This window comes from Podarcis vaucheri (assembly GCF_965113315.1).
Source record: "Podarcis vaucheri genome assembly, chromosome: 1".
NCBI lineage: Eukaryota > Metazoa > Chordata > Lepidosauria > Squamata > Lacertidae > Podarcis > Podarcis vaucheri.
In genome coordinates, this window is record NC_138759.1 from 87,760,026 (window position 1) to 87,774,156 (window position 14,131).

Sequence of the window (14,131 nt, forward strand, 5' to 3'; positions counted from 1 at the left end):
CTCAAGCCAAACTGCCAGCATGGTTGTTAATAAGTGATGCATGTCATGTAATAAATAGGTGCATATAATTAATAGGTAGTGCATAGAGTGTCCCAGTAATTCCTGAGCTTCAGACAGGCCATAAAACAGTAATGATCGTGATTGACATACATCTCCTAAGGGATTTGTCCTGCTCTGCTCCTGTTTGCAGAGTGATAAATGGGGGGGGGGGGGATCTGCAACAACAAAAACAAACCTCTTGAAATATGTCCATGCACTCAGTTACAACTCATGGCAGTCACAATCCATATTAGGGAAAATACCTTTCGCAGGTCAACCAAAATGGTGTACAAGCATTCGACTTCTCCAGAACTACATCAGGCTAGACGGCAGACAGAAAGCAGAGTAAGGGTAGGAAAAAGCCATGTGACCGTCATCTGATTACAGTCTCAAGATGGAGTGGGGGAGGTGGCAGTAGACATTCAAAACAGGCTAGTTATGTACTAGCCAGGTATCAGGTTACACTAAGACCTCCTGGGGAAAAGAAGCATTCCTAATGGCTGATCCCCCATCTCTTCAATAATGAAACCTGAATAAAACCTGGATAATAGCCCCTTAATGTGGTGCCAGAGATAGTGGAATCGCCCGCCTGTATACTTTGTAATTAAGTCTTTAAAAATGCTTCCCACTAGTTTTCCCAGAATAGATGTTAAGCTAACCATCATATAATTTCCTGGCCCCCCACTGGATCCCTATCTCAAAAATTGGTGTTACATTGTTCACTTCCTGTTATGGACATTTTATTTATAAGCAGGGAGGGAACAAAACTTCTGTTGTTCTAAACACTTACTAGAGAAGTAAGTTCCAGTGAACTCAGTGTGACAAATTCTGGATAAGCAGAGCTTCCATATTCAAGAGCAGTATTCAACTGAATACCAGTTGATTGAGGCTGGGAGGTGCATGCCGTAAGAGGCCTACTCAGGGCTTTTTCCCCAGCTGGAACTCACCAGAACTCAGTTCTGGCACCTCTCAGGTTGGCACCATTGCCATATAAGGTGTTCATGGTGAGTTCCAACATCTCTTTTCCTTGAAAAATAGCACTGGGCCTATTGCCTTCATACCCATTTTTGAACTTACTGAAGACATATGGTTAGCCACTGTGGAAAGTCAAGTGCTGAACTAGGTTGTCCAGTAGTTTCATCCCGCTGAGGTCTTTGGATGTTCATATGTAGGCATGGGCAATCGGGGCAGAAATTATCAGAGTGTTGAGGAGGATAAGTAAATGCTATGGGGATAAATTCAGACAAAGCTGCAAGTGGCTTAAGTGTCATGGATATTGGGGGCAGACAACTATTTCAGCAAAAGGATCCCTGGGCCAAAGCACTATTGTTCCTCTCCACATCAGCCCCTGGATACTCAGTGTTCCCACTGCTGCATCTGTTACAGTAGTTCAGGGATGGAAAACCTGTGACTCTCTCGATGTTACTGGATTACAACCCCCATCATCCCTTGCTGGCTGGGGCTGAGGGATTCTGGGAGTCCAGCATCTGGGTAGCCTCATAATAATTCCCATGTATCTTGTTGAGTAAGAGCAAGCACCAAGTATGAACAAATAAAATTTGGGTTCCTGACCCTTCCTTTATTGTACTCTCAAACACTCACTCCTGGAGGTGCCCAGCACTCATCCACACTCACAGGTTGTCTTGAAAGAGCTTGCACCAGCATTGGGAGCATCGTGGGCAGGAAGATGGGGCACTGGGGTCAAACATTTCCCCTTGGCTACTTAAATATGGAGACCAAGTATTTCCATTATGAGCTGGAGCGTCAATATGTGGAAGAAGCATGCTCTTCCTTGGATTTAACTGGTTTATTCTATTCCAGGCTTGGATATTTTCCCACTGGTTTACTTGCATGGCCTGATTCGTTCCACGTGGTTTTCTTTTAGCCGGAAGTGGTGCTTGGCCAACACCAGAGAACTCGGGGGCCCCACCAAAGAGAAACCTTGCTGTATTTTCTGCTGGACCAAGCCAGACAGTAGCTGGCACCTTCCATGTATAAGCAGGCATAGTGCTCCCAGTGTGCTGGGGGTCTGCTTTGTTACCTCTCCCATCACTGTTTTGGACCTGCACCTTGCTCTTCCCAGCATTCAGCTGCTTCTTCTGGACTGCCATGTTGTTCTTCACAGCATGCAACTCATTTTTCTGGACTTTCATCCTACTCCTCTCATCATTCAGTGCCTTCTTTTGGACATTAGCCTTGCTCTTCCCGGCGTGCGTCTTGTTTTCCCCAGCCTGCAGCTCACCCTTTTGGGAACGTATTGCTTTTCCATCTTTCATCTTTGGCGATATCAACTTAGTCATCCTCCCTGACATCTCCTTACTTTTGATTGGTGAGGTTTTCCTCCTAGTGTACCTCAGGTGTCCAGTACGTGGCTCCTGCTTGTCAGATCGTTCCTTCTGCCCAGCACACTGCTCTGTCCCACGATCAGGTTCACGTCCTGGATGGGATCTACGTTTCTGTGCTAAAAATTTCTCAGTTTGCATCTCATGCTTTCCAGGGGCGGCATCAGCTTCCCCATTCCGAAGCTTGTTCTTGGTGCTTGACTCTGACTTCTCATGCCTCTGTTTCGTCTTCCCTGTATGAAGCTTATTCTCACCATGCAGCTCAGTTTTTAGCTTGGGAAGCTTAGCCTTCCCCGTATGGGTCTCCCAATCTTCGCTCTGTTGCCTGGCCTTTTCTGCATAGGCCCCATTCTTCTCAGTTGGGGCTTTCCTCTTCCCATTGGTGCTCTCGCTATTCTCCACAAGAGGTGCTTTACCAGACTTGCTGCTCCTAGTGTGCAATGCGCTGTTCTCGACAGGCAGGTTTTTCTCCCTAGTCTGCAATCTCTTTCTCCCATCCTGGGTCTGCTTACCCTTCCCGACTGGAAAATCCTTTTTCTCAGGAGACAATTGGTTATGCTTTGCCCCGTGTCTTTTGTGAGGCTTTCTACGTGGATGCAAAGGAAGGGGCTTGCTAGGCTTCTGACCTGGATTGTTGGACTCAGAATCTGACTCTGAATTCGGTTCACTGGATTTGGAGCTTGACGTGCTACACTCAGAACTGGACTCAGAACTGGATTCATTAGACTCATCAGAGTTCAAGGTGGAATAATGCTCTGAACTCGACGACTCATCATCAGACTCAAATGTTGAGTCATCATACTCAGAACAAGAGCTCTTGTCATTCTCCACACTCAACTCGTCATCCTGAGAACTTGGTTTGTCTGGCTTGGTGTGGTCTTTCTCATCTTCCGTATTACTCTTGTGTTTCTCATGGGCAGGCATCACACCTGCAATAAACCAAGTTTTTAGTCTTGTGACAATTTACTCTGTTCACAGGACAAATCTAAGCCTGATTTCTATGCAGTGGAAACAGTTGTCTGTAGTCTGTCAGACTGTAGTCTGACAGGTTTTTCACCTTGGTTCCCTCTGCAACAACCGCCATGTTAACGGGGGGATAAGTCCCCTTTCTTATAAGCACACAGAAAATTTAATGTTCAAGGATGAATCTTCAGGCGCATAACAAATACATTTCCTTTAGTTAGTAGAACTTAAGCATTTCAGAAAAGAAGATAAGTGAAATTAAAAGCATAAGTCACAATTTAATATATCAGAAAGATACTTATACCCAACTTCCTTTGAAGGAGATGCATTTTTCTAATCTTTCTCAATTATCAAAGAAAAACAAGACAGCATTCCACAAAATATACAACTTCTTGAAAGGATCTGATAATCATTTTCCCGATGTACATACAATGCAACTTCTGCAACAATTTTGATTAAACATAGCTTACTATCATCAAAGCAAAATAATTTTAGCAACATCTAATAGAACTACATCAAATACAGTTTCTTTCTTTTTTTTAAGTGTATATGGATGTAAGTTACATAGATATATTGTATTATAAAAACCTAACTGGTACAAAAATGTGTTTGGCTCACACCTAAGCATAATAAAAGTATAAGTTATAAAAATAGCATTGCTGTGAACACAACTTGTTCAAATAATCTATACAGGTGTTTTGATTAAGTCAGGCTAATTCAATATTTTCTCCTAAAAGGAGACAAAAGCATCTCGTTGCAAGATAGGAAATGGGGAATAGTGATGTGCTAGTTTGACACACAGGTCTAGGCTACCTTTGAAGGATGTTACAAAATCAAAAAGATGTCTTTGATTTCCATGTTACAACTTTAATTGTGAAGCTTTATGGCGAGGTAAATTAGCTTATAGGGCATGTTCTAGTGTTTCCAGAACCAATCAAAATGGATGCAAAAATGAGTTCAGAAGTGGGCCTATTTGCCACAGTTTATTTAAAGGACAGTTCAGTTAGTGACCTGGAATACTCAGCACTTCCAACTTACTTGAAGGCAAAAATCAGCAAAGCTCATGTGCGAACCACACCATATTTCCTATAAGACCCCAAGGGTCTTCAGAGCCCCAGGGTGTCTCTTAGAGACCACCTGGTGAGCCCATTATTCTGAAGTGGTCAGGGCTCTTAGCATCATTAGACCCAAATTGTTCTCTGTTCATTCATAGATAGATGGATCATTGAATTAACATATATGACAATACAAGCAACAGAAGACAAGAAAGATTAAATAACAATGGATGACTCATCAATTAATATATCATGGTGGTTAAAGTTTATTCTAATAGGTAATTTTTCCTATTGATCCCAATGGTTTCTGTAGTGGAGGGATCTTACCAACCTCTACACTTCCTTCTCCTGTTTTCTACCCACTTGTATCCTGCTCCTCTAAGGGAGCCCTGTCCCCCTTTGACCTTTTCATTCTCCTCTATTTCTATACTGCCTTTGCTTTCTCCACCTTCTCTGCCTTCCTCGTCTTCCTCCTCTCCCTTGCCTCCTACTTTAGCTCCCTCCTTCCGAGTTGCATCCATTATCCTCCTCTGCTAGCTTCCAGTCTCTCCTGCTTTCTCTTTAACCTACTTCGGAGCACCATCAGTCCTGCCTTTATTCTCTGGCTGTTCAGGCATCCCTACAGCTTTAGTGATGCTACCTTGCTCTGCCTGACTCACCTGCCAGCCAGACTGCCAGGCTGCAGGGTAGGCAGACGAGCTGCAGCAATGCTAGTTCTCAACAGCATGTTATACCCTTAATTGGAAAGCAAGCTTGGGCTCGGCTGGGCAAACACCTGCTTAAGCAACCTTCTGGCCAGCTAAGTAATTGGTTCTCCATGAAGGAGTTGAAATTTCAAGCATAAGGAGCTGACTGAGAAAGTGTGTTATTAGCCAACGGGTTTTTGCCCCTTTTATTTTAGACTTCAAACATGTTTGGAAACATCCATTGTACATATTTTAAAACTAAAACTAAATTCTAAATAATATATGCAGATAAACCTGACACTGCTCATTAACATCTCCTAGCTATTGATGCCTGCTTCACTCAAAATAGTGCTTCCCATCTTTAAATGTTCAAATCCCAGAGGGAGAGATTCTTGGGAGCAGCAACCGCAAATGGCGCTGTGTGCGTCTGGCCTATTGTTGGATGGAGGACATTACTGGGAAGGCAGCCAACAATAATTATGCAAAGGAAGGGGTGGAAACTGTTTATTAGATATGCCAGATACCAGCTTTTTAGCTCTTCTATAGGTCGAACCAGGACTTGAATCGTGGCTCCAAGGTTATAAAAAGTCAGCCAACACATTCTGCACAAGCTACAGCTTTGGAACAGTCGTCAAGGGAAGTTCCACTTGGAGTAGCTAAGCGCAAAAAGCTATGCAGTGCAGGTTATTGAGAGCTGAAAAGCTATGAAAATTAAAAAAGTACATGACATGCTTTGAAATAGGTTATAAACCTGTAACAGAGTGGTGGGCAGGAATAAGGCACCCACAACTGAGCTAGCCAGCTAACACCCAGCGTGTCAATACAGCACATTCTGTCATGCACCAGATAATGATTTTGATTATGCTCGATCTGATCTCTGTCTGCCAGGTCAACCAGAGGCAAACAGCATTCTTATATTAATTGTGTGGCCTCTGGCTGGCTGTCCCAGGATTCAGTGCAGGTCAGCTGAGCTGACAACCTCAGTGGGATTAAGTCAAAGCTGGATCCAATTAGAAAGATGTTTCACTCTTTCCCTTCCGCTGCCTTGGGTCCCAAACACATGTTACAAGGAACAAGTGGCTGCTGCTGATCTCGGTCTCCCTGGTAACATGTAATTAAAGAAGAAGTGCCATGTGGCATCATCACACTCTGAATTTCTTCACCCCTGCAAGCAGCACCCAATGACAAGGCACTGGAGCTCTACTTTAGCTAAATATTACCGGGGCAAGATAGGAAAGCCAGGTCACTGGCTGCCACACATTCCTCATTGCATGTTATTTGGCCAATGGTTGCAGCTGTGCGGATCAAGAAGAGCTCCACAAAGACACTCCTAATTGTGGCTTTCTCCATTTCCTCTCAGGAACGTGAGACTGAATTGTGAAATCACTCACCTTTTTCATTCTGTCTGTTCTGGAGGGAGCAATCCAAGTTACGCTTGTTTGCTGAAAGGCAGAAGATATACCTGAAAGTTCTCCAGCCCTGCTGCAGCCAGCTGCAAACACTTGGTCCAGGATTTGGAAAACTACCACCCCTCTAGGCACAAGGCATCCATAAAACTGAAACTTATTGTATTCCCGCCCCCTGGTGCCTAACCAGCTTTTTAAGAAGTTAGGGATAAACAAACCTGCCAGTTTCAGTTTCTCTCCCTTTTTAAAGTTTTTCCATCTTTAAATAAAATTCACCACATTCCTGCACCAGTTTGCTTTTCTTTTTTAAGTCTATGTGAATATTCAGCAACATTTCTTCTCATATCTGTATGCAATTTTGCCTAGTTTTTGCAAGCTATTTTCTCTTAACATGAATCATTTTTGTGTGTTGTTTTCGCTATATGGATTTTTACTTTCCTCTAATGTATACACAGGTGTTTGGGGGTTGTTGTTGTTTTTTTAAGAACTGCATTGCAAAATTCAGATAAGTGTGAATTTTGAAGGATAGCTACATTTTGGCTTGTTTTGGGAAGCACGAATAAGGTAGAGTTGCATTAAAATGCAAGCTGAAACAAATTTATGCCCCTGTCCCTAGTTATAATCAATTGCAGCAGCATAGGGATCCATGAAAAGGTGCAGAGATGCTGGCAGCCATCTAAAGAAGGCGGCATATTGCAGGAGAGAAGTTCTAGGCACCTACTAATAGGACATGGACTGATGGCGAAACTGCATGTTTCCCCGCAGCTCTACTACTTCAGAAAAACACCCCAAAGCAATTCCCCAAAAGGAAGATGGAAATACTGAGGCACGAATGGGACATCAGCCTCCTGTGCATATACACAAAGAGGGTGATGCCTCCAGGCAGTCAGGAGATGTGTGTAGACTGCTGTTCTTTATCTATTGGGTTTGGACCAGTCTGGCATGAGGTGGGTCATAGCAATGGCATCACAACGTTTGCTTTAAAAGAAAAAGAAAAGTAGAAAGATAGGGGCCTGGGAGCAGGCAGAGAAAAAATGTGGGTATATATCCACTCTAAATATTGGTGCCATTTCTGTACTAGTTATAACTTGTTAGCCTCTCCCCCTGCAAGCCTGGGAATTGCAGTTTGGCACAGGTGCTAAGAGAGATCTGTCACCGGCTGGTTCCTACCCCGAACTGCATTTCCCAGCGTTCCATAGGGAGAAGACGATTAAGCCCGTAGACTCCTAAAGCAGTGTCAATAGATCCGGAGAGAGAAGGAGAAGGGGAATATATGTGTTAGAAAATAAAATAAATGTGGGTTCCATGCTGCAGGTTGGGGTTAAGGATGCTTCTGAGGTGGGAAATGACTGGAGATTACTGGTGTGGATTTCTAACCAGGATTGCTTCAGTGCATAGCACTGATTGAAAAGACTCTCTCCCTCACTCTCTTGCTGATCAGCAACTAGGGTCAACTTGTGTCTCATTGGGAAACCAAGGCCCCAGTGAAGTGAGAACAGCAGAAGGGTCTAAGAGTCTGAGCCCTTACAGTTTGACAGCACTTTGTATGCTTCCATTATCTCCTTAGACTTCTCTTCAGCTTCCTTTTTGTTATCTGGGTTTTTGTCAGGATGCCACTTCTTCAGTTTCTCTCTGTACCTGTTCAGTTAAAGGAAAGGATGTAAAGAATTAGGTTCCAGATGGCCTGTTTATTTTTTGAACAATTCATCCTGATTTATTTGCACAAAATTTGTGCAGAGGTTATACCACTCTGCCAGTTGGTAATTATCTCCCACTTTCCAGTGCTTTCCCCATCACTTTTTTTAACCGCAAAATTCTACAAATAGAACCAGGTTTGTTGTACAAGAGTACTGTAGTGCTCCTTGCTACTTATCACCCTGTACCCCTTCCTCACAGGTGGGTTATGTAGGTGCTATTTATTGCACAAAGGACATAAGATGGCATCTACCTGAATGGGTGAGAGATCTGTGCAAACCTCCTGACCCTCTGGAAACAACTTAGTCTGTTTGGGACCACCCATTAACCACCTGGGCAAATATATATATTTTGGAATCTATTTCTGCAACTCACAATCAAACACTTTGCCAACCCTAAAGAAGGAAAATGCTTACTTCATTGACTTCTGAAGGTATTAGAATTCAGTGCTTCTTCATTGCCCCAACATAACAAATCCCCATTCCTAGCCATTAAAAGTACCTATATATAAGTATACTTGTGCATTTCATAATAGGTGACTCGGGATTCAATGCTGGCTTCTCTTTTGAAAACAGCACATACTCTCTTGTTATCTCATCCACACAACCCATTCATTCATTCTGTCCCTCCTCTCTATCCTATACACACAATGTTGCCTCCCCCTTCCCTAGCTGCATTTAGGCCTCACGAAACCTTCCTACTGAAGCCAACAGAAGAGTTTCTCCAGCCTAAATAAGTATGATGCAAAGGCATTTTTGGCAAGGGGGAAGGTTAACTTTTCCCTCCCTAGCTGTGACTCTGGCTTGAAAAGAAATCAATTAGGCTTGAAAACAAATCCTATTGGCTTCAGTAGGAAAGTCTTTTGAAGCCTAAATGTGGTGCTGGGGATGAGGAGGGAAGAATGGAGGCTGTGAACCAGACAGAGCTGCCTCAAGGCTGGAGGTTCCTCGGGTGAACGGAATGCTCTGAAGGCTGACTTACGCCGTTTTAATGTCGTGATGCGTTGCCCCCTGGGGAATGCCCAGGACTTCATAATAGTCCTTCTCATCTTTTGTCTGTCCTGTTGAGAGACTTGGAGGGACACTGGGGTGTCTTGGCTGACCCATGCAGGGCAGAGACAAGGAGATGCCGTAAGTACCTGGCCCTGCAGAATAGAAAGCAGAAGGAGAACTAGGCAGAAAGAGCAGGCTTCCTGTCTTGACATTAGTCTATAAATTATAAAACCAGCTTCAATCTTGGATCAATGCCAATTATTTTAATTGGTTTAAGTTTGTTTTTATACTCGTGTTTTTAATTAACAATTATTTGCATTAGAGCGGACTGTTATAGGATGTGTGATCTTTGCTGTGTATATTCTCATATCTATGGTTTTAAACTGCTTTGTGTATAGCAAAGTAGAAAAGCGGTATACAAATGAAAATTTAAAAGCCATTGGTTTAAACCTCAGCTGGGTGCATCTGAGAATTAGTCTTTGCCTTTCAGGGCCACATGCATCACTACAGGAAATATGCAGTATATGCAGAAATATGAGTATATGCAGAGTATACATTTCAATCAGTATCATACCACTTCATAGCTACAATTCATAGAGTTCCCTGGGAAGAAGAATTGGTTGTAAAACCACTCTAGTAATTGAAGCTCTGTGATGGGAATAGAGGTCTCCTAATTACTCTCAGCACCCTTAACAAACTACAGCTCCCAGGATTCTTTGGGGGAAGCCATAATGTTAAAGTGGTATATTAGTTCTGTAAATGTATGGTATGGCTGTGGCCTAAGAAATGACATAGTCCCTCAGAGTATATATCCCTAAGACCATAGAGTAAGCTGTCCTGCCAAGTTTAGTTCACTGTGGGAGGGACTAGGTAATCAAGACTTTGTTCCCCTTCAGTCTTTCTGAGAAGCTCAGTGAGTGAAAAGGCTAACCTGGTTGCTACAGCTTAGCTGCATAGCTCTCACAAGCCACTCTTTGAGTTCATATACCAATTATTTAGGAACTTTCACCTCTGTAACTGACAAGTTTTACTGCCAGTGCTGTGCTATAGTTTTCTTCACTGTCAAATTAGCCGCACATTTATATGCAGTGAATATTTCTTTTATGCCACCAGAGCAAGCAACAAGATGTTTACACTTCACTGAAATGAAATGTTGCTTTAAAACAGAGTTCTCTAACTATATTGCAATGGCGGAAATGACTGACAGAATCCTAGATCAGGGAGAAGAGCTCGTGGAGGAAGATTGGAGGAAATTTAAAATTTATTTACAGAAACATTGTAAAATTTTTGAATGCTGATGACGTTGAAATGAATTGATGGGGTTCTAGCACCAAGGAAAAATGTAAGATGGGATTGATAATAGACAAGTTAAACTGGATATGAATTTGCTGAACTAAATTTTAAGAAAAGGGATACAAAAAAGGGAGGTGTGAGGAAGTCAGGAAAATAAGTTAACTAAAGAGAAATTTAAAAAGAGGGAGTTTTGTTTTCTTTTTTATGTGTTTTTTTTCCTTTTTCCTGTCTTTTTGTGTTTAATGTTTGTATTTTTGTATTTTGTAACTTTGTATTTTTCTGTTTTTGTATTCTTTTGAATCTCTTTATTGATAAAACCTAATAAAATATTATATAAAAAAATAAAAATAAAACAGAGTTCTCTAGCTGATGCCCTCCAAGTGCTAGAGTCCAGCAACACCTGGAGAGCACTAGCTGGTGGAAGGCTGCCTTAAATCGACCCTTTGACATGATTAGAGCCCAAGTCTATGACCTATTTGTGGGATAACCAGCCTCATATAACCAACATACATAAGTCTAATTAATGCATGAAGGAGTTAAGACCATAGAGTAAGCTGTCCTGCCAAGTTTAGTTCACTGTGGGAGGGACTAGGTAATCAAGACTTTGTTCCCCTTCAGTCTTTCTGAGAAGCTCAGTGAGTGAAAAGGCTAACCTGGTTGCTACAGCTTAGCTGCATAGCTCTCACAAGCCACTCTTTGAGTTCCTATACCAATTATTTAGGAACTTTCACCTCTGTAACTGACAAGTTTTACTGCCAGTGCAACTTTTTTTCTGAATGCTGGATGGAAAAAAGTACATGAACCAGATCTTTGAAGAATTTGTAAGTAAACCAATCTTAACTTACCAAACATGCGGTCTTTGGAAGTTTTGGAACTCACAAGGGCATATTTTAAAGGTCTGACAGGCTATACATCCACATTTCACTTTGCTGCATATTTTGTGATTTTAAATCTCTGCTGTGGTTCTATCACCAAAGAGTATTTGCCCCAAATGTAGAGCTTGGCATCCAGAAATTATCCTTTTATACCTATTTTTCCTCTTGAACCAACAATACTTAGCATAGCAGTGATCCTGGCCTTGTGTATCAAAGGCAATTGTTTTCAGGTGGCATAAAATGAGCTAGTCAACCCAGGATGAAGGCTTGGTGGGTAGTTCCACTAAGTATCTGAACAGCTGAAACCCAGGCCCTACCTCACAGTCTCAATGGATTTTTCCTGATGATTGACACATCCTTTGGTATATTCATTTTCCATGTAGGCAGAGCCCTAGTTACTCAAAGCTGCTGCCTGGGGTAAGAAAAGAGGAGCTTGATTGTGATGTCAGGGGCTCTGCAACTTGCACTCATGATTTGCAGTTGGCTGGCAACAGGCAGTAGGAAGTATGGTGTAAGCTGCAGGGCATCCTGGCTCTTAGGCAGAACCTCAGAAATACGCACCAGCTGTAACAACCCAAATTGACATGCCACAGCCCATAAATGAAATGGTGTAGTCTCCACATTTAAGCCTGTAATTAATTTATCAATAACTCTGTTTGCTATCTATCCATGAACCAGTTCCAAGTAGCAAGATGCCATGGCAAAGATGGCGAGAAGCAGCATTCATTGGTTGATTCATTTGGTTGATTCACCAACATAGTGATTCAGAAATGTGATGGGGCTTAACTTCAAGCATTTTCAAACATAAACTTCATTAAATTCCAAAACTCAAAGCAACTTGGCAGACAATTCACTTGAGAGGTGCCTGCAGATGTCAAAAACCAACCACAGCAGACATCAATCAATTTGCGAAGAATTCTCTAGCTCAGATGTCTGCGTTGTTAGTGAAAGTGCATACATGTGTTTGTGTATTAAATCTGTTTAATAAATTCATGTTGTGTATTTAATATTTTGTATTTAATTAAATATATTAAGTTTATATTTAAATAGATATATTTAATTAAATTCATTAATAGTGCATATTAAGATAATATTAACTATATTGTGAACACTTTAATTTATGATATGGAAATTTAATTCACTGTGCGGCCCGCAGGTTGTGTGTCACTCTTGCAGCCCATTTGGTCTGAGAGGTTAGACCACCCTGATCTAGCCTAAAATAGTCTTTATAAAAAAAGAAGACAAAAGCAACCCCCACTAAAAATGCCTCAGACTACCTGGACACAGAGGTGGGAAGTGTGTCCCTTGTAATCCATGATGTCACTGGTGCTGACCTTAACAACCTTAAAACACAGTAGCACTGCTGATTGTAATGGAGTTGCTGGCTAGGAGGTGACTCATATTTCACAGTAACCTCCAACAGTGATTTGAGAGAGCTTCATTAACAAATTCTGGATGCCCTCAAACTGATGCCAAAGTTTTGTGCTAGTTTTGTGCCATTTTGTGCTGTGAACCCTGCGTTTTGTGCTGCTGCCCCCAAACAAGTAACTGACAAAGCAAATTGGGGTCACAAGTTGATGCCAAAAAATCCAACCTTGTCCAATTGACTCCAAACCAGTACCAAAACCCGGGGGCCACAAGGACACCCCAAAACACAACTATGTCCTATAGACTCTAAACTGGTACCAAAGTGGTGTGCCACAAACCCTGCTTTCTGCGCAGCCCCCCAAGCTGAACAACTGACACTCAAGACAGGAGTGTTCCTAACAAACAAGCTATTTCCGCTTTGATACTATTCCATTTCCTTAAAATACAGGTGATCTTGCTAAACCAGGAATTCCAGAAGGGAGCCACAAGGACCAAATTCTGCCCCTCCAAACGCTGTTGAGCTCCCAGCCTCAATCATCCTTGATTATGGATGGATGGATCTGTCAATTTTCTTTCAGTTTCTCCTTTTTTCCAATCTTAAATTTGGTTTTGCACATTTCTGCAGCAATCTTCAATTTTAACTTTTGAAAATCCTCATAAAAATTCAGGATTTTTAAATTTCTCCCAATGAACACATTTTTGTATGCAGTTTCGCCCAGTACAATGCATTTCTGCGTGTTATTTTCCCTAATATATTATTTTTCATGCACACTTTTTATCTAATATATGCATTTTTGTAAACAATGTTGGGTGGGAGAAGTGCATCACTCAATTTTGATATGAGCAAATTTTGAAGGGTGGTTGTGTTTTGGTTCTGATATTGTTTCAGAAAGTGTAAAATTGATAAATTTGGCTTTAAATGAGAACTAAATCCAATTTCTTCCCATTCCTATCCTTGACCCATGGGCCATGCTGGCTGGGGCTGTTGGAGTCCCAAACATCATAGAGAGGCCCACAGGTTAGCCACTCTTTCTCTACACATTTTTGTGGACCATAGTAAACACCCTCTACAGAGACCAATGTCTCTTCATGTCCTAAATTATTGTTCTCTTTATTGCCATGGATAATGACTCTGGAACATCCATAAAGTATCTGTAGGATGCATGCTGCAATTGCCCAGACATCGTCAAAGCTGAAGGAAGTTGGACAGCTAAAAACTGTCAGAAAGAGGTTTGCTTGGAAGGTGACCTAGTGTGGCCTCTTCTTGAATGTCTTCAGCTTTGCCGTTTAAAGAACTAGATCTGTGAATGAAGGTGCATCACATCTCTCAGGCAGCCCCCACCACAAGGCTGTAGGCCCCAGAGCCAGAGAAATCTTGACCATACTGCATTCTTTCGTCTTGAGGAACACAAGTATC

At 42.0% G+C, this 14,131-nt stretch overlaps 1 protein-coding gene across 2 annotated transcripts; it reads right to left on the reverse strand.

Moving 5' to 3' along the window:
• Window positions 1-1,592: 1,592 nt before the first annotated feature.
• On the reverse strand, window positions 1,593-11,793 carry LOC309532468 (uncharacterized protein). 2 transcript variants are annotated; one of them, XM_082222752.1, is made up of 5 exons: window positions 11,664-11,793; window positions 9,168-9,330; window positions 8,020-8,129; window positions 6,477-6,527; window positions 1,593-3,310 (listed from the first exon to the last, which is right to left on the reverse strand). In XM_082222752.1, exons 2-5 carry the CDS (start codon window positions 9,290-9,292, stop codon window positions 1,671-1,673), a joined length of 1,926 nt encoding a protein of 641 aa, XP_082078878.1. In that variant the 5' UTR covers window positions 9,293-9,330; window positions 11,664-11,793; the 3' UTR covers window positions 1,593-1,670. The 2 variants fall into 2 exon arrangements, with proteins under 2 accessions (XP_082078878.1, XP_082078879.1); XM_082222753.1 differs by lacking the exon at window positions 6,477-6,527.
• Between the last annotated feature and the right edge of the window lie 2,338 nt (window positions 11,794-14,131).